This window comes from Carassius auratus, unplaced genomic scaffold, assembly GCF_003368295.1.
Source record: "Carassius auratus strain Wakin unplaced genomic scaffold, ASM336829v1 scaf_tig00214205, whole genome shotgun sequence".
Lineage (NCBI taxonomy): Eukaryota > Metazoa > Chordata > Actinopteri > Cypriniformes > Cyprinidae > Carassius > Carassius auratus.
In genome coordinates this window covers 475,484-500,879 of record NW_020527558.1, presented here as the reverse complement: position 1 = coordinate 500,879, position 25,396 = coordinate 475,484, and the positions used below count along the sequence as shown (strand labels likewise).

The 25,396-nt window shown below is 39.3% G+C and overlaps 1 protein-coding gene across 1 annotated transcript in view; it reads left to right on the top strand.

The window, feature by feature from the left end:
• Positions 1 to 1,264: 1,264 nt before the first annotated feature.
• Positions 1,265 to 25,396, top strand: part of LOC113091518 (NACHT, LRR and PYD domains-containing protein 3-like) — a 39,523-nt gene continuing 15,391 nt past the window's right edge. Inside the window, exons 1-5 of the mRNA XM_026257093.1 lie at positions 1,265 to 1,350; positions 8,583 to 8,864; positions 9,015 to 9,056; positions 18,674 to 20,474; positions 20,583 to 20,756. Of these exons, the coding sequence (XP_026112878.1) occupies positions 8,603 to 8,864; positions 9,015 to 9,056; positions 18,674 to 20,474; positions 20,583 to 20,756 (2,279 nt within the window). The 5' untranslated portion in view covers positions 1,265 to 1,350; positions 8,583 to 8,602. The remainder of the gene's footprint in view (positions 1,351 to 8,582; positions 8,865 to 9,014; positions 9,057 to 18,673; positions 20,475 to 20,582; positions 20,757 to 25,396) is intronic.

Below are 25,396 nucleotides of genomic sequence, written 5' to 3'. Positions count from 1 at the left end.
AACAACGTGTGACGCTACAGGATCAAAACAAATCAACGAGCGATCTAGAGTGGTTTGTTTTAAGTGATTGACATGGTTCTATCGGCGGGTGAGTCTTTTCCTTATTGGGTCGAGACCATTGGGCATTCAGGCGGGCATTTAACCATTGTGTTTCCCTTCTAAGGTGTCTGAGATCTTTTCCTCTCTGCCTTTCTTCCGTATTTACTGCGAGGAATCGCCGTTGTCCTAACCTACTGTTTTGTGGTTTTTGTCTGTTTCATTTAGTCTGATTTGTAAGAGTGGTTTGTTATGTGGGTTGGATGTTATTAGTAATTTGTTTTGTTTTTTTTGTTTCGAGATTGTGTTAGTGTGAATTATAGTTTTCAGTGAAGTGTCTTTGGATTATTAGTATTTTTGTTTTTTTGCTGTTTATATTGACTTCATTGTGATTTTTCTAATCGTGATCTTTTTCTTTTTTTTGTGTGTGTGTGAGCAACTGTAAACTCTCTTTCTGCTAGATGCCAGGGGCTTCAGTCAGGAATCCTCCTTTTCCTCAGCGTGCTGGTGGTGGTTTTGAACACTGGGTGCTGTGTGCAGTGAGACGCACCGATTTTGTGTGTGAGTGATAAGTTTACTCTACAGTGTGTGGTTTGGTTCCTTGTTCTTTAGCCCGTGGCTGAAAAGCTTTTGAGTGTAAGGTTTTATTGTATGTTTATTTTGTAGTGATTGACTTTTGAATGATTGTAAAACTCCTCTGCCTCTATAACACATACATTCGATGGTCAGATGCCGTGAGGAGTTTTGCCTGGTACGCCCGGTTTACTCCTGTCTGCTTTTAATAATAAAGAACTCCTTTTGTATGATTTGCATGTCTGTTCCTTACTAGTGCAACGAACTTGTGTGTCTTAAGATAAAGGGTATCATTCATTCTCTGATGTCAGAGTGGCGTAGTCGGTTTTTGTAAAGTTGCAGTTATTCTATTCTAAAAAAGCTAGGCCCTAGTGCCCCACGAATTACGAGCTCCCCTCGTCCTGCCACATATACATTTATATTTACATATGTTTACTGTGTCTTTTCCATTATTTGTCAAAATCTGTCATCTCTATTATTTAGTTAAAATTAAACTGAAACATCTGTGCAAATACAGCAGTACAATTTCCTGAGAATTAATCTTTATAAGGAACCAGATCAGAGTGTGTGTGTGTGTGTGTGTGTGTGTGTGTGTTGATGTCTGACTGTTATTCTTCTAATTCTCATGCCTCTCCCTGAAAGAAAACAGGAAGCAGGTTTCAGTAGTTCTACAGAAGTGAAAGAAATCTCAGAACTGCTGTTCAACACAACGGTTCAGAGGAAATATAAATATTGTTTGAGGTGAGCGTTTGATCTTTCTTTAGTTATTTTCATGTATGATTGACATCTTATGATATATCATTGGTCACTCTGAGCTTCTGAGAGTTTAATGCTGTGTTGAAGTCATTTTGATGATTTTATTTAAAGCTCTTGATGTTGTGATCAAACAGATGATCAAGTGTGATCAAGATCAAGTGTGTCTTTGTCAGTGAATCATGGAGAGCTGCTCATTCTGATATTGTTGAATTTCACACCGTGTGAAATCACTGTTTCTGTTTCTCTCATTTTACTGTTTGTAAGTGAGTGTGATTTCAGTATTTCTCGTAATGCACTCTTTACTCTGAGAGTTATTTTCAGGAAATAACTACTAAGAGTATTTCCAGCTTCGTAATTTTGTAAGAACTAATTTCTCTAGTTTCCCACAACGTCCAGAAAAATCGATCTCATGTTGCTTTCATCTAGATCAGGGATTGGCAACCTTTTCGGAATGACGTGATTAAAAAAAAAAAAGCCTATTTGATATTCATGAAAATAGTTTCTGAGCATTTTTTCATAAATTGTTTTTAAATGTTCAAAAGTTTTTTGAATAACAAATATAGTGTGATAAGGTCAGTGCATTAAAACTGTTCAAGTTTAATCACAGTTCTATATCGCTTTAATGTGCACACACACACACACATCACTGGCACACAGATCTGAGATTGATTTGCAAAAAGTAACATCCAGAAGCTCATAAGCTTGTCAGCGCTGCCACGTGACATTTACTAATCGATGCTGAATTGCTACATCATATTTTTCAGCAAGGAGAGGGTTAAACGTTGTTTTTAATCAACTAAACTTCATTGTTTGTAAAGAGAGACAAAGACACAATTTACATCTTTCTCTCTCTCACTCTCTCTCTCTCTCAAAAAGTTGATTTCACTAATTCCATTCAAAAAGTGAGGATGATTATGACTCACAACTAAGGAAAATCCCAAATTCAGTATGTCAGAAAATTTTAATATTACTTAAGACCAATACAAAGAAATTATTTTTAGAAATCTTAGTCAACTGAAAAGTATGAACATGAGAAGTATGAGCATGTACAGCACTCAATACTTAGTTGGGGCTCATTTTGCCTGAATTACGGCAGCAATGTGGCGTGGCATGGAGTCGATCAGTCTGTGGCACTGCTCAGGTGTTATGAGAACCCAGGTTGCTCTGATAGTGGCCTTCAGCTCTTCTTGGGTTTGGCATATCGCACCTTCCTCTATACAAAACCCCATATATACCCCAATACCACAATACCTCATAGATTTTCATAGAAATCTGCATCTCCATAAAGTTGGTCAGCAGCAGGAAGCATGAAGTGCTCTAAAACTTCCTGGTATACGGCTGTTTTGACCTTGGACCTCAGAAAACATAGTGGACCAACACAAGCAGATGACAAGGCACCCCGAACCATCACTGACTGTGGAAACTTTACACTGGACCTCAAGCAACGTGGATCGTGTGGCTTCAGAAGTGGATATTCAACTGGGATTGCCTTGCTCTCAGTTGTTGAAGCTCAAAGACTGGCAAGAGCAGAATCCAAATCTTCAGTTCTTACAATAGGTAGACATTCAAAAGGACCTTTTTACCGCCGCGGGCGGTGTAAAGTGCATTTGCAGCTTTTGACCGCTGAGTCGCGCTTTAACCACAAGTTATCCAACAAGCGCATCAAAGCACATTTTCGCAAATAGACGTCAGTTTTGCCTCCTGATGTGTTACATTTGACGGCTTCAGTTACGGAAAATTAAAGAAAAGTACTATAGTTAAATATTTAAAATATTTAATATGTAATATTCATAGATGAAAGTTTGGTACTTATGAAGTTATGTGCATTTCTTAGAACAAATTCAAGCAGGACAAATGTCAAGCCTGTGCCTGAGTCTGTGCTTATATTTTCTAAGCTACATGGAATTAAACCATATTTTAGATTTGACACATTTAAAAGGTGTGCAGTATTATTTATATTATATGAATTATGTGTTAAATTATTCAAAAGAAATTGTGGTTTACTTTGCATCGGAGCATTAAAAGTGGTAGCCTATTTTAGGGGGGTAGGCTACATGGATTAATATGCAATGTCAATATTTTAATATATTATATGCCTATATTTTAATTTATATTTTAAAATTCCTTTAATAAAAAAACATGCATTTTTCTTATTCGTTACCTGTCCTTTATTTTGACATAACTTATTGGGAAAAAGACATTTGTCTGTAAACTGATTAAGAAATTGTTGCATGTTTAAACGTGAAGCACTGTATAATTTTGTTCACATTAAGTATGCCTAATTAGCCTAAAACAAGAAACGAATAAATTAAACCTGCACGATTTAGCTAAAATTTTGAAACTCTAAAGAATGGATGGATTAATAAAACGTCCTCACAATTAAACTCAAGTTCTCTCATTATAATCAACAAAATGCACACGATGTAAATAAGAGCTTCATTAACTGACAACATAAGTGATTTTAAAGGGAGCCTTCTTTACTTGCTTTTAGTGCTGGGCGATAGCATATGGCCTAAAAAAATAACTATGATTATGATTAAAAAAAAATCTTAAAATTTTAAAATCAATATTCAAATGACAAAGACGTTTTAATATAGTTATAAATTTATAACTGAGATAAGATGATAAAAAACTGTAATGTTATTACCTTAATGCTGGAAATACCTTTATTTTATTATTATTATTATTTTTTTGTTAATACTAGCCCATCATGCATCTAACCATCCACTAGGCGTTGAGAGCTGTTCATATTAAATCTGGCAGCTCCGCAGTGAGTCAGTGTCATGGACGGAGGACAGAACAAGTGGAGATATATTTTCTAGTCTATATTTTCATCTCGTTATGCCGCTGGTTTATAATTTTTTGTTCTTATATAACTTATTTATAAATAGAGCTGTCACTGTCTGTGTCTACACCGGACGCGAGAGTTGTTGTGCGAAAAGTGTGTCTAAACTTGATGACATCACACTATAGTGTCAAATCATCTGAACGCAGTGTCAGAACATTTCATCTTAAACAGAACGAGCATCTGTTCTCTGATGGGGATCGTGTCCAGTGTATCCATCACTGTGTTCTGTTGTAATTTGTCGGATCATGCCACTTGTGTCTAGTGTAAACCTGGCGTGCATTTTTAATGTTTTTATTAAATATATATGTTGACTGCATAATCATATCATCGTATTATTTACTGCCATGTGACCTACAAAAGTAAAGTTTCGTGAATTTCATCTTGCAGACGACAAGAAAACATTTGTTTATTAATAAATTATTAAAATGTCAACATTTTCACAATTATTAGGCTACTTCTGCATGTGCTTTGTGGCAAACGTAATGCATGTGCTTGAGCGTGGAATATATTAATACTTGATTATTTAAATTTAATATAAACCTCTGATTAGTTGAATATAAGAAATGAATGACTAGACAAAAAAACTAGAAAAATCTTACGTGGGGGCAGACCAATTTTTAGTCTATAACCAAAACAACAGTCCTATATAAACCGGTTCAGCAACTTTGAAAGCCTCATAAGACACTGTCCTTATGAAAGAGCAAGAGATTCACACCTCGACCCCCACAAGCCATACATAACTACCCCCAAAAAACCCAACCCCTCCAGCTGAACAGAATTCGGTCTGTGTTTTGGCTCTGAGGAACGGTGTGTTACTGGGCTGAAACATGCCTGCACTCAGCAGCACTACTCTTCGTATTCAATATTTTATTGCAGCCCATATTATTATCTTCACAAGACCATAATGATAATAACAAATCATCAATTAATAATTAATCATTATTTTACGAAAATCATTGTTATTTGTGATCGTGGGTGTTTGCGGAAGTCTTCCAGATGAAAGTGCTCTACCAAACTTATAATTGTAATAGTTTCCTACTTCAGTGTGTTACAAACATAATTGTGATGTCTTTAGAAAGAAGACCCTTTGGGCTTCACTTTTTATCAACCAGATTTGATAATGCTCAAAAATATTAAAAGTTATAGACACTGATCGTGCCTTGAATTTTTTTTTACCACTCTTAAATATTTGTTTATTTGATATAAAATACATGAAATGAGTCCTGGAGCAATCTAGAAAAGTAATGTAGAGTAGCCCTCACTACTTGTCACAAATATTGGTGATGAAAACACTTAAGAAAATGATGAGAATGGAGACATTAAAGCATTTAGAAGATTTGTTTCAATTAAGATAAGATCCATTTCAGTTTGCATATAGGACAAGGAAGGGTGTTGAAGATGAAGTAATAACTCTTGTGCACTTAGTATCTCAACATTTGGAGACCCCACAACAAGGGCATGTGTGGCTTTTACTGACTCTTCATCTGCATTTGACTCAACTATGGCTTATGTGTTAGCCAAAAAGCTTGTTGATCTATTTCATTATTGAACAGGACAGTGTTTTAAGCCAATGGCTTGTTGTCTTTTATGTTATGTTCTTCTATAGCAGTGGTTGCCAACCCATCCATCATGGTCTATTGGAAGATCTTTATCAATGTCCCAGTAGCTCCCGAATATAACAGAAAATAAGTACAAAACATTAAATTTCTTCAGTCTTTGTACTGTATTTTTTGTACATAAAGGGGGGGGGGGGGTGCTCGTTTTCACTCAATATCCTGTTAATCTTGAGTACCTATAGAGTAGTACTGCATCCTTCATAACTCCAAAAAGTCTTTAGTTTTATTATATTCATAAGAGAAAGATAGTGTGTACCGATTTTTCCCAGAAAAACACGACCGGGTGGAGGCGTGACATGTGGGCGGAGCTAAAGAATCACGAGCGCGAGTAGGCTTTTGTGTTGAGAGTGTTTGGAAGCTGTGACATTACCGTGAGGAAAAAAAACAACCAAAACAAACCATGGCTAACAGTCAGATTCAGTGTATATTTATGATCCAGAATCAGATCCAGAGGCTGAAATTTAACAAGAGTAGCATCAGCAGCGACATCTCTATGTGGTATGTACTGAAACTGTATATATTTGCTTAGCGGTTTTGGAAAATGACTAAGTTCCACTTTATGTCGTCTTTTTTTTTTTTTAAGCTGTACATGTGGAAAGTGCAGTTTGATGACAACATCGCATGTTGTTTACTTGACGTGCTTACGCGTCGATAGCTAAGTTAACAACTCAGAGATATTTGAAGCAGTTTTACTCACCGCATGCGGTTCCAACACACGGTCGTGACCCTTTTTCATTGGGACTGCATTATCCTTAAGAAATAAACGATGTGCAAATCCAGTGTCAAACTGGGCCTTGTTTGTAAAACAAGCATCTTCGAAATGCAGGGAAACAAACAAAAACACTTGCACAACTCCGTTGATGCTCTGTAAAAATAAACTCCATCCACTGGTCCCTTAATGCTGTTTTTTTTGGGTGATCTGTGCAGGGTTGTCTTGCCCTGGCAACCAAAAACACATTTATTTTGTGACATTTCGCGACGCTCTCGCTCTGATCAGTGAATGTCTGTGCTCCCAGCGCTCTGCTATACGGGAGCGCGCTCTCTTCCGGCTGAGGTGCCCTTAGGACCCATATAAGGAAATTCTGCTCCATCTAACGTCACACAGAGCCATACTCGAAATAAACTTTCCGAAACTTGTGACAAACCGGAAGGAGTATTTTTGGAACAGACATACTCCTTCAAATGTACAACTTAATTTTTGAAACTTTTCAATTTTTAGCATGGGATTCCAACTCTTTAACAGTGTAAAAAACTCAGTATGCATGAAATAGCATTTCACCCACCCCACCCCCCCCCCTTTAATTTTTTGTTATTTTTGGGTTCTACTGGAAAAGCACTTGCAATCATGTTAAAATCACATGTGAAATATTTGAAACACACAAAACTCAGATGGTTTTGGAACATTGTTATGGTGTACTGTAGCAGACAGAGCAACTCACTGTTCATGATGCTCAAATTATAGGAAGAAAATTTGAATGCATCACTGACAGGAAATTACTGTCTTCAGAAAAAGTTTTGATGGCAATGCCAAAACAGTGTCAGTAAAGTAGTATTTATAATCGCAGAACTGCTTTGTTCACAGTGGTAACCAAGGAAATACTATATACCTGCTGTTCCATGAGCTCCACCTACAAGTTGAGAGTGAAATAGCATCTTCATTCAGTCTGTCTGCTACTGTTGTTTTCTGCTGGAATGTTTTACATAGCATGTTTTCACAAAGCTTAAGTCAGACCATTCTGTTTTTTATTTAAATCTTTGAAATTATACTATCTGATTAAATTATGATTATTATTATTATTAAGTAAAAGGGAAAAAAACTGCCTGTACTAAATATGTGATATCTTTCGTTGGATCCTGATTAAACTTTAAGGCTATTGAGTTGTTTTTGACTTGTAATAAACGAAATAAATAATGGTCCCATTTTTCAACATTAACTAGTAATGAATTTTGCCTCAATAAACTTAAAATTTGCTGCTTATTAATAATTAGGTAGTTGTCAAGTTTAGGTATGAGGTAGGATTTAGGGATCTAAAATATGTCATGCAGAATAAGGCAACATGCTACTAATTTACATGCTAATAAGCAACTAGTTATTAGTGATTATTGGTCCCTAAAGTGTTACATTAACAACAAATACATTTGCTTAAAGTTTATTTAAAATCATAAACCAGAATTGGAATCACTACTCTGTTTATATATGTGTTTCATTGTTGTTTGTCTTTTTTTACCTTTAATTTGTAAATTATTTTACTTTTATTGGTATTTCAAATATGTTGTGTGTGGGTCTGGTTTAACTCTCATCTTGAGTCTGAGAAACTGATTTTATTAGTTTTCTTAAATTGTTCTGGTTCTAAGAAAAAATCTTTCCCCTCCAGAGTCCTAGAAAAAATTCAGAACTGAAAAGAGTTTCAGAACACAGTTCATTGAAGAAACAAGAAACATCTACATCATTATTTATTTCATGTTTAGTAAATAATTCTGTACTAATTTATGTGATGTTGAAATATATAGATTTTAAAATTTATTGATTCTACACTTACAGTATCAGACAGCATTGAGACATTGTGTACAGCAGTTTTTTTGTTAGTTGTTGGTAACAAAACTTAAAACAATTATTGCAGATTTGCTTAAACAACTTTCTGATGATTCATATACAAATCTACATTCACAGATTCATAATCCAAATAAGATTCGAGCACTTGGTTCCATGTCAAGAGTGAAAGTGCTTCAGATTTTTTTTTTTTGTCCTGCAGCTGTGAGTCGGTGAAGGACAATGGCATCTGTTAAAGAGCTGCTTGTGGACTCACTGAAGGAGCTGGTAGAATTTGAACTGAAGGAGTTTCATTGGCGCTTAATGAATGCACATCATAAGTGTATATCAAAATCTGAAATGGAAAAGGTAGATATATTTGACACAGTGGAAAAGATGGTGGCATGCTTTGGACCAGAAGGAGGTGTAAAGATCATGCTGGACATCCTGAGAAAGATGCAGCATAATGATTTGGCTGATCAGCTGGAGAATGAACACAAGCAAGGTAACATGTCATTCCCCATGATGTAATGTGAGTAAATATTTACAAGTGTGATGGTTTGACTTAAACCACTTTTCTTCTTTGATTTGCTGATGTTAATAATGTGTGATAGATGTTTCCCAGTGATGAATTCTCTCTTACTCTCTCTCACAGCTCAGACTAAGGGCAATATGAAGACATATTTCCCTATTGGAGGTAATTCACAACATATCCGGAGTAAATATCAATCACTGTCTGTGAATACAAACTAGAGAAAATATAACTGAAAGCATTACAGGGCCAGTCACACCAGTGGCAGATCTTATACAAATACATATTGAGCAGAATAGTGGGTCCAGTAACACTTCTGAGTAGGGAGCATATTGTCACGACTGGTGATACAAGGAGACACCGTGAGAGATCCAAATGCGAGTACGTTTTTATTAGAGGGCAATCCAAAGAGTAAACAGTCCAGGCATGGGTCAAAACCAGAATAACAATCCAACATGAAAACAAAACACGAACACAAGGCAAGGGCACGACTGAATGAAGGACATGAATTCACAAGGACTCCGTGACACATACTAAGACAGACAGGGTTAAATACACACGGAGAGACAAACGCTAATGGGAATTAGACAGAGTGTAATGATTAGTAACTAGTGACAGCTGGGTGCAAATTAAGCAGAGGACGTGAGGAATGTGATTCATAAAGTGACAGACACTGTGGGGAAGGAGGACACCTAGTGGATTCCCAGGGAAACAACCCAGACACTGTGACAATACCATCCCCCCCCCCCCCCTACGGAGCGGCTCCCAGACGTTCCACGACAAGACATAAAACAGAGACCAGGAGGGAGGTGGACAGGTGGAGGCTCAGGGGGAAGGACGGAGGGCCAGAAAAGAAACATGGGAAACAGACACCAGAAGTGTAAACACAAAACAGGGAGACCAGGAGGAAGGTGGACCAGAGGAGGGTCAGGGGGAGGGAAGGAGGGCCAGGCTAACAGAGAGGAACCGACAGGAAACGCAACAGAAAACGAAAAACACAAAACATAAGTCCATGAAGGACATCACGTGGCGCCCACAAGGGCGGAACAGAGGGCCACCACAACCCTGTGGTCAGGACAAGAGTCCCCCAGGGCGGGGCAGAAGACCACCACCACCGTGTGGTCAGGGTGGAAGCCCCTCAGGGCGGAGCAGAAGACCACCACAACCATGTGGTCAGGGCGGAAGCCCCCCTGGGCGGAGCAGAAGACCACCACGTTCGTGCGGCCGGACCAACAGGAGGACAAGTCTGGTTGGGCAAGTCTGAAACAAAGTATCTGAACAAGTTAAGAGTAGCCTCCGTGGCCAAAACAGGATCCATCGGGTGCCCATAGAGTTCGACTGGGACCTGACGAAGCTTTGGAAACCCTATGGTGTTTAGACTGGATTCCAGAAGATAAATGCTAACTTGACTCTGCTCATGAAGATCCTTGGTGGTCAGACTCTGCTCATGAAGATCATTGGTGACTTGCATTTGTTCATGGAGATTATTGGTGACTTGCATTTGTTCATGAAGATCAATGGTGACTTGCCTTTGTTCTTGAAGATCACTGGTGACTTGACTCTGTCCTTGAAGATCACCGGTGACTTGACTCGGTCCCTGAAGATCACCGGTGACTTGACTTGTCACTGGGAGGTCAACGGTGACTAGTCCTGACTCTGGAGGGTCAACGGTGACTAGCCCTGACTCTGGAAGTTCAGCAGTGACTAGCCCTGACTCTGGAGGGACGTCGGTGACTAGCCCTGACTCTGGAGGGTTGTCGGTGACTGGCCCTGACTCTGGAGGGTCCTCGGTGACTGGCCCTGACTCTGGAGGGTCATCGATGACTAGCCCCGACTCTGGAGGGTTCACTGGAACCTGACTCGACTCTGGAGGGTCAATAGGAACCTGACTCGACTCTGGAGGGTCAACTAGAACCTGACTCGACTCCGAAGGATCAACTGGAACCTGACTCAACTCTGGAGGGTCAGCTGTGACTGTCATCCTGTGTATCGTCGCTGGGCAAGCAGCCATCTTGGGCCATGACTCTGGACAGGCGGCCATCTTGTGCTGTGGTGCTGGGCTGGTGACCATCTTGTGCTGTGGCGCTGGACCGGTGGCCAACTTGGGCATTTGCGCTGGGTTAGCGGCCATCTTGTGCTGTGGCGCTGGGCTGGCAGCCATTTTGTGCTGTGGCGCTGGATTGACGGCCATCTTGAGCCATGACTCTGGACGGGCGGCCATCTTGGACCGTGGCTTTGGACCAGTGGCCATCTTGGGCATTGGCGCTGGGTTAGCGGCCATCTTGTGCTCTGGTGCTGAGCTGGCGACCACCTGGTGTTGTGGCGCTGGGCTGGCGGCCATCTTGGGCTGTGGTGCTGGACCGGCGGCCATCCTGTGCAGTGGCTCTGGGCTGGCAGACTTCTTTGGTAGTGGTGGTGGGTTGCCGGCCATCCCACCGGAAGAGACAGGAGTGGATGGGGCATCCCACGGCAGCCGATGCTGCAAGTATTACACAAATTCCCAGAACTCAAATGTGTCTAAATGCACCATTTCCTCTTGAGGAACCGGGTCATCCAGCCTGCTGTTAAAATAATCCTTAAGGGCTGCGTCATTGTATCCCATGCCCTCAGCCAGGGACCAGAACACCTGTGCCATGGCACCCACCTCATTGCCCTCTTGGCGGAGGGCGGTCAACTTCAAATATTTCGCTCTCCGCTCCGCCATCCTGGCTGGGGAACGGGAAACATCAGAACACATACCGCTGATCTTGCAATGACGGAGTCCTTCGGGTCACGACCGGTGATACAAGGAGACACCGTGAGAGATCCAAATGCGAGTACGTTTTTATTTAAGGGCAATCCAAAGAGTAAACAGTCCAGGCATGGGTCAAAACCAGAATAACAATCCAACATGAAAACAAAACAAGAACACAAGGCAAGGGCACGACTGAATGACGGACATTAATTCACAAGGACTCCGTGACACATACTAAGACAGACCGGGTTAAATACACAAGGAGAGACAAACGCTAATGGGAATTAGACAGAGTGTAATGATTAGTAACTAGTGACAGCTGGGTGCAAGTTAAGCAGAGGACGTGAGGAATGTGATTCATAAAGTGACAGACACTGTGGGGAAGGAGGACACCTAGTGGATTCCCAGGGAAACAACCCAGACACTGTGACACATATTCATTATTAACTAAAAGTTTTCCCTGAAAAAACTCATAATTTGCTGCTTATTAATAGTTAGTAAGGTAGTTTCATGAGTACTAATAAACAGCCAATATGCTAATAATATGCATGCTAATAAGCAACTAGTTAATAGCGAGAGCTGGTCCTTAAAATAAAGTGTTACTGCATGTCCCCAATGATACCCAGTTCACAAAGGTCTAAAAATTGTTTATTAAAATAGACCAGTAGGTGGCACTGTCAACAAATTGATTAAATGTCATCAATCCATGATTACGATCACACATGGAAAGGTTCATTTTAGCAGGTCAAAACATGTTGTAAATACAGCTTCACATCCTGTTTGATGTGTGTGCTAGACAATGTGTAAATCATTTATCAGTTTATATTAACATTAGTCAGTATGCCCTAAAGATGATCTCAATCGGTAAAAAAATAAATAAAAAAACTTTCAGAAACTCTAAAACTGAAACCAAGCTGTTAGAGATGGTCTTTGCTGTGCTGAGCAGTATGAATTTAATCGGTCTGCATCAGTTATTAATAATAATGATAACCCTTGTGTTATGTTGTGGGTCAATTTGACCCATTTAGATTTTCTAGTTGTTGGAAATACTGGTTAACCTATGTTTTTTTTCTTGATATTTAGTGACTTTTTCTAATTTATCATCATGAACATGCGTGCAAAGTTTCAACATGCTGGTGTTTTTTGACATATACAAACAAAATTACGTTCGTGATGTTCGCGGGTCAATTTAATCCGCATATTTTAACACTCTAAGGAAACTGTACTGATCCAAAATAATAACATTTCTTGGTTATATTTTGTTATTTTATTATTTTACTACTTTTGAAGCTAAAAAATTAGGATTTCCACACTTATTTCAATACAGGAAAATATTTTGTAAGCCACAGATGGTAAAAATTACCTATCATTTATTTTTTCAAGCTACCTGAAATAATATTAAACCTTTTTCTCTTTTATTGATGTTTTGTGACTTTTTTTCTCCTTTATCATCATGGATATGCATGCAAAGTTTCAACATGCTGTTTTTTTTTTTACATATACAAGCAAAATGAATATTACATTTGTGATGTTAGTGGATCAGTTTGACCCTCATAGACAGCCATTCAAAAGAAACTGTACAGACACAAAATAAAATAAAAAAACTTCATGTATGTCAGGCATCAGCTCCAGTTCTAAAGTGTAAGTGTATCTAAAAGTGCTCTAACCCTAACCAAACACACTTCAAAAAGCCAAATCATTGTGTTCAAAATTAATGGCAAATTACAAATGAGAAACCTGAGCTACCCAAAGAGATTCTGAACATGGAGGGCAGAAACGTGCATCTGGAGTCAGATCCACTGAAAATAAAGGAGTGAACACAGATGGTAGGGAAAAAAAAATGGAAGAGATGTGAGGTGTGCCCATCCAAGCACGACAGAAAAAACCAGCACCATTGTTGTGTCCTGTTAATAATGTTAGTGAACACTGAGGGCGCTAGTGAGGGGTGAAGGACTGCTGTTTGTAGATGAAAAGAAGAAGAAGAATAAAGTTGAACAATAGTGTATTACATGTCTCTCGGCTCGTGATTAAATACTTTGATAAAACACCACATCTTTGGCGACGAGAATGGCTATTAATGTGCCTTTACCTACACCGTTCATTCCCTTCCCTACATGGCTGAAAATGTTCGAGAATTACTTGTTAGTAATTGATGCTGAGGGGGAAAAATGACCAGAGGCAAGAAAGCGTGCTGTTCTTCTCCATGCACTTGGCACCGCGGGACAAAGACTATTTTACACACTACCAGATACAGGTACTACATATGCTACTGCGGTGAATGGACTTACAAATCATTTCGTCCCTAAAGTAAATGTGATTGTGGAACGTCACAAATTTCATCATAGGGCACAGCGACCAGATGAGTCAATAAATCAATATCTAGCAGCTTTGCGAGAACTGGTTGCACGGTGTGAGTTTGGCGATATGGAAGAGCAAATGCTTCGAGACCAACTGATAGAGCGTGTTGCCAATACACGCGTATGAGACAGACTTTTGTTAGAAGCGGATCTGACCCTGGCTAAAGCTACTTCGCTGGCTCTGAAGATTGAAGCGGGGTTACGGAATGCGGGCGTTCTTGATGACAATACTACTAATACCGCGACACCAACGGCGGTTACTGCCGTGTCGGTGAGGGCCATACATAAACAGCAGAGGAAGGTCCACCAAAAAGAAAAAAAGACACCTCCTTCATCGATGGCGTCCGCGCCTACCATTAGTCGCCGCTCATGCTACCGTTGCGGATCTACCAGCCACCTAGCTAATAAACCTTCATGCCCGGCTGTTAAAGTGACGTGCAATTCATGCGGAAAAGTGTGACATTTTTCCAAAATGTGTCGATCCAGACGAAAAGAGGTGCGTGAAATAGTGATAAACGAACTGACTGTGCTTTATATGACTGATACTGTGCAAGATAAAATTCTCTGTACTGTGCAAGCGAATGCAAATGGTCATTGGCATGACGTTGAGCTAATAGTAGACACAGGTTCATCAGTCTCTATTATTCCAGAGAGCATTTATCAGACCTTTTTTCCTACATGTGAACTTTCTGTGCCTACAGTGAACCTGTTTACATATTCTAGAGAGAAAATACCCGTTAAAGGGTGTATGCATGCCACAGTTAATCATGATGGACATTCTACTACAGGCTCATTCCTAGTGGTAAAGTCAGGCACTGCTCTATTAGGGCTAGATTTGGTGGTGGCATTGCACATGCGTATCGAGGGCACAAAAGTTATTACAGCTGACAGCTCGGATGGTCCTATTGCACAAAAGACACCTACAGTACCAAGCGCAACACCACAACTAGCACCTGAGATCCAGGTACAGGAGATTGGCTGTGCAAAGGGATTTGTGCACAAAATCCAGCTCAAACCAGTGGCTGTGCCCGTACAACAAAAACTCAGAAGGCTTCCCTTCGCGGTGAGGCAGGCCGTGAGTGATGAGCTCAAAGATCTACATGAAAAAGGCATCATAGAACGCATTGATGCATCTCCATGGGTCTCTCCGATAGTGGTGACGCGGAAAAGATGGAGGAAAACTGCATATGTGTGTTGACCTCAGGGAACCTAACAAATCCATTGTCAGCGACTGTCACCCATTACCACACATGGATGAGTTATTTTCTGAATTGAGAGGAGCCACAGTCTTTTCTACCACTGACCTGGCCTCCGCTTACCACCAAATGTTACTGCATCCAGACAGCCGTGATATTACTGCTTTTATCATGCATGATGGTCTTTTCCGTTTCTGTCGGGTCCCCTTTGGCCATGCTTCAGCTCCATCAGCTTTTCAGAAGATGATGACAACCATACTTTCAGGCATACCAGTAGTACAGGCATACCTGGATGATGTGATTTGCTACGGAACCACTCAAAAGCAGCACGATGCGAACCTACAGAGGGTGATGCATGCCTTGAACGAAGCAGGACTTAAGCTAAACATGCAGAAGTGCAAACTCAACCAGACTACTTTGCGCTTCCTAGGCCACACCATATCTAAAGATGGGCTTCAACCAGATCAAGATCAGATCGAAGCTGTGGCCAATGCACCTGCTCCACATGATACATCCTCCCTGCGATCCTTCTTGGGTCTGGCCTCATGGTACAGCAAATTTATTCCAGATTTTTCAACTGTTGTCGAACCGCTACGTCAAACACTCAGGGAGTCTACAGAACGACAGTTTAACTGGACTGCTGAGGCTGAGCATAGTTTTACGGACATTAACAGACTGATAGTAGCCCGGCCCTAGCACTATACGATTCTGCACTACCTACATATGTAACTACAGATGCTTCTGATTATGGGCTAGGGGGTGTACTTAGCCAATTTCAGTCAGATAACACAGAGAGGGTTGTAGCGTTTGCATCCAGAACACTTTCGCTGGCTGAAAGAAAATATTCCACTGTTGAACGTGAAGCATTGGCATGCGTTTGGGCAGTAGAAAGGTGGAGGACATACCTTTGGGGACATCACTTTGTGTTACGCACAGATAATCAAGCACTTACCACCCTGCTCACATTCAAGGGTACCGGTCGTGCTAGATTGCGAATTGCGAGGTGGTCTGCAAGATTACTTTGCTTTACATATGATGTTGCTTACCGCTCTGGGAAACTGAATGTGACTGCCGACTGCCTGTCCAGGCTTCCACTAGCTACCACAGGGGAAGATGAAATTGAACCAGACATAGTAGCAACCGTTTTCCTGGAATCTTTGCATGCCATATCTTTGTCAGAATTCACCACAGCATGTGACACTTGTCCTGAATTGATTCAATTGCGACAGCAAATACAAAATGGCTGGCCAAAATGCAAAAAGAATGTAACAAACGAGATGGGTTCATACTTCAATGTACGCGATGAACTGGCTGTAGATAAAGCATTCGTCATGAGAGGTACTGACCGTTTGATCGTGCCTTTATCACTGAGATCCAAAGTGGTAGACTTGGCACATGAGGGGCATCAGGGAGTGGTGCGCACTAAACAGAGACTGCGAGAACCGTATTGGTGGCCACAAATGGACAAATATGTACAGAATAAGATAGCTTCATGTGTGTCATGCCAATACAATGACAAAACAGTGAAAATTGCACCTGCACCACTTACACCCATCGATTTGCCAGATGGACCATGGGAAAAGGTGGCCATTGACATAACCGGTCCTTCTGAACGTGCTACATGGGACTGTCGTTATGCCATCACACTAACAGACTACTACAGCAAATGGCCAGAAGTGTCATTCGCCTCTACAGTAACAACAGAGGTGATTACCCGTTTTTTAGCTACAGTGTTCAGTCGGGAAGGAAACCCGACCCACTTAGTTTCTGACAATGGATGTCAATTTACCTACCATGCATTTGCAAACTTTCTGAGAGAGAGAGAGATTAAACATCTGCGCTCCAGCGTCTACTACCCAAGAGCTAATAGAGCGATTGAGAGATTCAATAGGGTATTGAAAGAGTGTATCCAGACGGCAGAAAGAGCACACAAGTCATGGAAACAAGCAGTGACACAATTTTCTTACAGATTTACAGAGCTACACCGCATGCTACTACAGGTGCTACTCCATTTGAGTTGATGAGAAATAGGAAGATGCGCACTAAATTGAACATCTTGCCTGTTGCACACAAAATTACATCACATACGCAAATCAAAGAAACTGTGAAACAAAAACAACAAAACAGTAAGGAGTATACAGACAGAAAGCGAGGAGCAAAAGTACCCACCTTTCAAGTGAATGATGCTGTATGAGTCAGGAGACCGGAACACGTTCACAAGGGGTCATCCAAATACACAGAGCCGCTGACAGTCGTAAAGAAGGTCGGACCAAGTACTTATCTTCTTAGCGATGGTCGAAAATGGAATGCTTCAAAAATGGCGCGTTTCTCAAAGGAAGCTCTAGTTTGCAACAGTGAGAACAATGAGAATATACTGGATGGCACCTTTGGCCATGGATGACATTCTCACTGTGACTGAGAATGTGAATGTTGGGCAAGAACCAGGCCCTAGACGCACTCCCAGAATCCGAAACCCACCTCGGTGGTTAACAGACTTTGAGAGATAATACTGATGTTTGAATGGTGCAAATTGAAAAACTGTTCGGTTACGTGAAAAAAAATGCTATTCCTACTGCTCTGTGGTCAGTTATGATAGCTAAGAGAAGAATAATCTAAATTCCTGTTGAAATTTAAGTTTAGGATTTCGGGTATGATCCTTAAAGTAAGGGTTATTTTACAGCGGTTGCAGGAACCAGTTTAAGTGACTAATTAAAAAAAGGGAAAATGTTGTGTCCTGTTAATAATGTTAGTGAACACTGAGGGCGCTAGTGAGGGGTGAAGGACTGCTGTTTGTAGAAGAGAAGAAGAAGAAGAATAAAGTTGAACAATACTGTATTACAAGTCTCTCGGCTCGTGATTAAATACTTTGATAAAACACCACAACCATATGTGTGAAGTGCAAGAAATTCAAATGCCAAAAGCACACACTTGCTGTGTGCTCATCATGTCAAAAGTAACTTCTTGACTTTATGAAATGAGTTTACAAAACAGCCAACTTAAGAAAAACAAATATTTTCATTATATAGCTACATTTAATTGTTCAGTTATGATGTTCTAAGAAAAAAAAAGAAAAAAATGTATATGCAAAACAAGTCAGCATATGTCTGTATTTAATTTCTGTAATTACATTTATAATTACACTGTTGACCCATACTTTACACCTTAACCCACCCTTAAACTCACCCATACCGCAACCCTCTCCCTAACTTTACCCCTATCCCACCTCAATAGCAGCAAAAGTGTTTTACTTATTTTTGATGTAAGTACATAATAGTTAAGGCCACTCAATAAGTTTACAGTTTGTACCTGAATCTTTGTTGTTTTTCATAGTGTGATTTTTGAGGAATTGTATTGAATCCAATTAGGGTCAATTTGACCCGCTCCATAAAGGGTGTACACAGAAATCGAACAGTGCACAAGGGATAGTGCTGATATGAAAAATGTTTCTCTAATTTGTATCAATCTGACAATCTGAAGATTTCTTTTTCATTATAGAACTGCAAAACTTTTTGAAAACTCACAAAAACAATATGATGAAGAAAGCAAAATATATTTTTGAGGGCAACAAAGAAAACGACACAGATCTCAAGAGTGTTTACACAGAGCTGTTTATCACTGAGGGAGATATGGAAGGTGTCAATACTGAACATGAGATTCTGAAGATTAATGCTTTCAGGAACAAAAAAACACAGGACAAACCAATAAAATGCAATGATATATTTACTGAACTGAGGAAAAACAATGAGGAGAAGATTGTGTTGACCAAGGGAGTTGCTGGCATCGGAAAAACTGTCTCTGTGCACAAATTCATCCTAGACTGGGCAGAAGGAAACACCAATCAGGATATAGAGTGTGTGTTCCTGCTTCCATTCAGAGAGATCAATGTGATTAAAGACAGAGAGGTCAGTCTCCATGAGTTTCTGCTGAAATTTTATCCTGAACTTAAGGACCTAGAGAAATCAAATTTATATAATGAATGTAAGCTAGCATTTATATTTGATGGTCTTGATGAGAGTCGCCTGCCATTGAACTTTAAAAGTGACACGCTGGACACTGTTGAGGAAAGAGCATCTGTAGATGTGCTGTTTACAAGTCTGGTCAAAGGTAAGCCCCTTCAGTCAGCTCTTGTGTGGGTAACCTCACGACCAGCAGCAGCCAATCAGATCCCTCCTCGGTTTGTGGGTTTGTTCACAGAGGTGAGAGGATTCACTGATGAACAGAAGGAGGAGTACTTCAGAAAGAGAATCACAGATGAAACACAGGCCTCCAGAATCATCTCACACATTAAGACATCTCGTAGTCTCTATATCATGTGCCACATTCCTGTGTTCTGCTGGATCACAGCCACAGTACTTCAGGATATTCTTATCAAGAACGATACAGAGATCATAAGGACAACACTTACTGAAATGTACATTCACTTCCTGCGGATACAGATGAACATTAAGAGTAAGAAGTATGATGAACAAGAAGAAAGTGAATGTACAGAGCACTTAAAATTAAATAGAAAGATGATTTTGAAGTTAGCTAAGTTAGCATTTGAACATCTGAAGAAGGAAAACATTGTGTTCTATGAGAAAGATCTGAAAGAATGTGGTATTCATGTGAGTAAAGACACCGAGTTCACAGGAATGGTCGCTGAGATCTTTAGAAAGGAAGATGGACTTTATAAGACAAAGTACTTCAGCTTTGTGCATCTGAGTGTTCAAGAGTTCCTCGCAGCAGTACATGTGTTCATCTGCTACCTGAACAAGAACATGCAAGAGCTTCAGTTTTTTTTTGATGATTCACAAACTACAGCCAGACAAAAGCTTCAGTTCTTCTTTAGAAATGTCAAATTTCATGACTTAATAAAGAGAGCCACTGATAAAGCTATAAATAGTAAGGGAGGAAATCTGGACCTGTTCCTGCGGTTTCTGATGGGAATTTCACTGGAATCCAGTCAGAACATGCTCAAAGGCCTGATCACACACACTAAAGACACCAATGTGAGCATCAGACAAACAACTGAACTCATTAAAGAATTACAAAAACAGGACATCTCAGATGAAACGTCAGTCAACCTTTTCTACTGCTTACTTGAGCTGAAAGATAATTCATTATATGAGGAAATCCAGAGTTACCTCAGTTCAGATGCACATCCAGAAAGAGACCTCTCATCTTCAATGTGCACAGTGATGACCTACATACTGCTGATGTCAGAGAAGGTGCTGGATGAGTTCAGTCCAAAGAGGTTCACGTCACCTTCAAACTACAAGAGACTCATTCCAGCTGTGAGATGCTGCAGAAAAGCCCTGTGAGTAATTTCACTGAATGCTGTTTTATTAAATGTTTAGTTCTATGTCATAAAACAGTGAAATGTCAAAATCAGAACGTTATCTGGTTAAACATTCTGTTTTGGCAGTTTTGACGGCTGTGCTCTTGATGAAACATGCTGTGAAACTGTGTCTTCTGCTCTAAAATCATCAAACTCCCATCTGATTGAGCTGGACCTGAGTAGCAATCAACTGCAGGATTCAGGAGTGAAGCTGCTTTCTGATGGACTGAAGAGTTCACACTGTCAACTGAACATACTGAGGTTTGACATTCACATTCACTGAATCACTATGTTCAAACGTGTGGATGAATAGATGTTATAATAACTATAGCTAGTAGATATCCCTGTCTATAATGTAATATGAATGTATCAGGAGACAAGGCAGGCAATACCTACTCAAAATCATGGTGAGAAAACAACAGGGGCTTCTAAGCATCCTGGAAAAACTAGCATTTTCTAATGCTGTTTTCCAGTTATGAGAATGAAGTAATACCTACATTTCCTTAAGTGACTTCTTTGAACAGTTCGTTCCAATTGACTGTTTCATGTTAATAATAATAATAATATAATACATGTTTTTTTTTTTAATTATTATTACAATAGCTTCATTTTTACTTCATCAGTGAAATCCTCAGCTCAGAGAATCATATTACTCTTGGATCCTGCCTTATTTCAGTCAGACAGATTCAGTGTGTTGATAAGTTGAAAACCGCTGTGATCAACCGCTGGGTCAGTTTGATTCATGAATGATTTGCTACAGTGTTCAGCAGAAATGTTCAGATGAGTTTTAAACTTAACCCTCATGTGTTCATGCTGAGGCGTTTTGCAGGCCTTGGAGATGTTGTGACAGCCCCTGACATTTGTGCTTAAATTATTTATAACTTTTTAAAGCTTTATAATAATTATACAGTTTTAAACAAATAGTGAGTTTCTTATTTTATTACTGTAACCATTTATTGTTGTTTAAAACCTGTTAACCTGCACCAGAACTCCCTCGTCCTCAAAGCCTCTCACCCTCGCACGTGTCAGTGATTATGAATAGATTAAATGAAACAGGCCAAATTTAATCTTGACAAACTATGTATCATTATAAAGATCTAAGCCTCAAGCATCGACGACAGATCGCTGTTTTTCAATGGAAAGCTTATAAAGACTGTATTTGCTACATTTGTGTAAGCAGTACACATACAAACATGAGCAATGAAAACTCGTACAAAACTGTACATACCAGATCCGTCGTAATAACGAGTCATAAACATCCACAGCTGTAAATCCCGGTTTAGTTAGGAAGGCAAGGGTCCACTGAACGACATCTCATGGAGCACGTTTAGTCCACGAAGCAATAATGTTGTAATATGGATCATAATTCCTTTGTTTACATTTCATTTCTTCAGCGACAGAATTGTTTGCGTCCGTTATGGAATAACTCACGGTCGGAAACTGTGTCTTTGTAGTAAAAACACGGCATGGTTTTGCAGCGTACAGTGTCACAAACAGAATGAAGCGATCCACCGGAAAAAAGAATGAATGAAAGATAGGCGGAAGATAGTTTATTTGAATTTGGCATGTGACGCGCTCTGACGCACCTGTCAGCTGATGGAGGCAGAACTTCGCATTTTTCCTTTCTTTCTTTTATTTTTAAAAAGTTTTTATATATGTGAGAGTGCGTTTTATGTTAAATGTGATTGTATCTGCATGATTACCATCTGTTTGAGTGCAAATCAGCTATCAAAGTGAACGCGTCTTTATGAATAGAGTGAGTGGATTATTTACTTTGGCACATTTGGGTTATTACCATCTGTATAAGTGGCCATCAGCACATCAGCACTTATTTTCATCGTAAGGGGCTGTTCACATATTGTGCCTAAAAACGTGTGGCCAAAGACATTGGAAATAACGAAAATGAGCGTGCAAAAGACGCAATTATGTGAACGGCCCCTGATTCATTGTAAAAAAAGTATTTTTTAGCAATCTCAGGAAGTTCTGTAATTGGCAAACAAAGTTAAATCTTTTTTTTTATTATTATTATTCTTATTTTTCTTACTCAAATTATTCTTATTGTATTTTTCTAGTGCTCAAATAAATCATTTATATGATTTCTAAGTTTCTGTCTAGTGTTTTATAATTGAAAAAAAACTATGCAGTGGTATGTTTACTGACTAAATAGTTTTTAGAAGCCTTCAATACTATTGGGAAATATATTTTCTTATATTGGGGGGGGGGGGGTGTAGACATTGTCTCATAAAAATATTTGTAGGAGTCTCATTTTTCATTATATTTTATTCAGATTTGAAATAGAAACTCATGAGACATGTGGCTTTCAACCCATTACTTTTCTAGATTGCTCCAGGACTCATTTCATGTATTTTTATATCACATAAAAAAATATTTAAGTGTGTTAAAAAAAATCAAGGCACTTCAGTGTCTATAACTTTTAATATTTTTGAGCATTATCAAATCTGGTTAATGAAAAGTGAAGCCCAAAGGGTCTTCTTTCTAAAGACACCACAATTATGTTTGTAACACACTGAAGTAGGAAACTATTACAATTATAAGTTTGGTAGAGCACTTTCAGCTGTGAGTCCCATAATGGGGGGTGCTGGCTAACAGGTTAAATAGCTTGTTAGTAAAGACTTACACAATGTTTCTTTATCTTTTGTTAACAACTTGTTAACTATACCAAGTTAACAACTTATATGTGATGTATTTTACGCCAGTATTAAATTAGTTGTTAATGGTTCATGAAAACATTAAGAAGTTATTAATTAATTAACGGGGCATAAATGTATAAAGTGAATTGATGCACATTTAATACTTAATTAGTGTATTTGTAAACATTTTAAGAACAAAATAACTTTGCTAGAGATTAACAGTGTTGCGATCCACACCCACATGTTTAAAACCTTTTTTTAAACTGCTTAAGATCTTGATTGTATTATGCCAGCACTTGCAAAAAAGTTGAAAATGATGGTGATAAAGTGAGATGAGAATGCTGTACAACACAGTACACGCGCATTTTATAAAATATGCATATAAGATCTAATTTCTTCTCCTTTTGTAAAGCATGAAATCAGAATGTCATAACAGTAAGACCCTGATGGTTTGCAGGAAACAGACACAGTATTATGTATTTTTTCAAATTTACTTCAGGAACACAGCAACAACAAAAAGTGAATAACTCATACATGGTGTTTTCAAACAAAATTGTGATTGTACCTCTTTGCCATGGAACATTCCTTGACTTCCTGTCTTTTTTTGCCAGACTTTTTTTTTGCCCTGGCCCTTCAACTTTTTCTTCTTCCTTTTCCTTTCCATATCTGTGTCTGAGGTAGAATCAGATCTAGAAGTTTCAGTTAAAGGATTCATCCTCATCAGAGGATTGTGATTGAATAGTGTCATCTTTCATTTTGATATACTTGTTAAACAAGACAATGAAAAGGATACTTTAGGTTCAGAATATTGTACATTATATTGGAACATGAGGAGCATTAAAACTATCAAATTAAAATTATGAAAATTAATTTCTGCTGTTTTTAATCTAGTATCCAGTAAATGTATACATTGAGTTTTGAATTACCACATTAAAAGAAACACAGGCTAGTGGACGTGCACACAACAGCAAAACTGTTAAAAACAGTAGGGCCACAATGTTGCATTGTTAATTTTCTTATGTACCATCATGAATAATAAACCACACGCATTAAGGGTAATCCAAATCAGAATCAAACAAGCCGGGGTCAAAACCAGAAATCAATCCAAACAAACAAACAAAGAAGGAACAGGAACTCGGAAGATGAGAAAACTGGGTAATGGAAGGAAAGTACTCCATGAAGACAAAAAGGAAAAGACTGGTAAATATGGGAGGATAATGACTAATAAGTGAATGCACCTGGTGCAATTAACAGGAGTGCAATTACTGTGATGAAGGGACAAGGCTTAGTGGGAATTGTAGAGCCTACGGTGAGGTGCCTATGGGGAAGTGAGACCACTAGTGGAGACTCAGGGAAAATGAGACCAGACAGCATGACACATCAGTGCCTGATAATTTAATTCAGTGGTTTACTTTGACATTCCTTAAGAATTTTTTGAGCTTTTAAGAGGCAACGGGAACTGTGTAACTCTTTCATAGAGGGGAGGGGACAGGCAACTGCCTTCTGGGCTGAGGTAATGATCCTCTGGAGAGCCATCTTTTCTGCAGCAGTGCATCTAGAAAACCACACACAAAATGCAGTATGTCAGAATGCTCTCAACAGAGCAACGATAAAAGGACAACAACAGGTTTTGTGTGAGCTGGTAATTCCTGAGTATTCTCAGGAAATGTAGTCTCTGCTGTGCCTTTTAGATGACAGTAGTGGTGTTGACACTCCAGGTCAGATTGTCCTCTGTGTGAATGCCCAGAAACCGGAAGTCAGAGACCCTCTCAACACAGTCATCGCTGATGAAGAGACTGATTTTCTTCCTTTTGAAGTCTATTATCAGCTCCTTGGACTTGGTGGTATTCAAGATCAGGTTGTTTTTTGTACACCACACAGACAACTGCTCCACTTCATCGCGGTAGGTGGACTCATCCTCCCCAGAAATGAGCCCCACCACAGTGGTATCATCAGCAAACTTAATAATAGTGTTACTGGCATGGACAGGTGTGCAAGCATGTGTGTAGAGGGTGTAAAATAGGGGGCTCAGCACACTATAATGAACAAACAATGAACAATACATTTATTCCAGTATTTATTAAACTTTGTGAAGTTTAATTAAAACCCCTTGCAGACATCGCCGACAGCCACAGTTTATTATTGTTTCACTTCCACAGCACGTTAAACATCATTCTCTTACTTGATCTGGACAAACTGTGCATCAATTGAAAGTTTAAAGACTCTAGCTTCGATATTTCACCAATATTT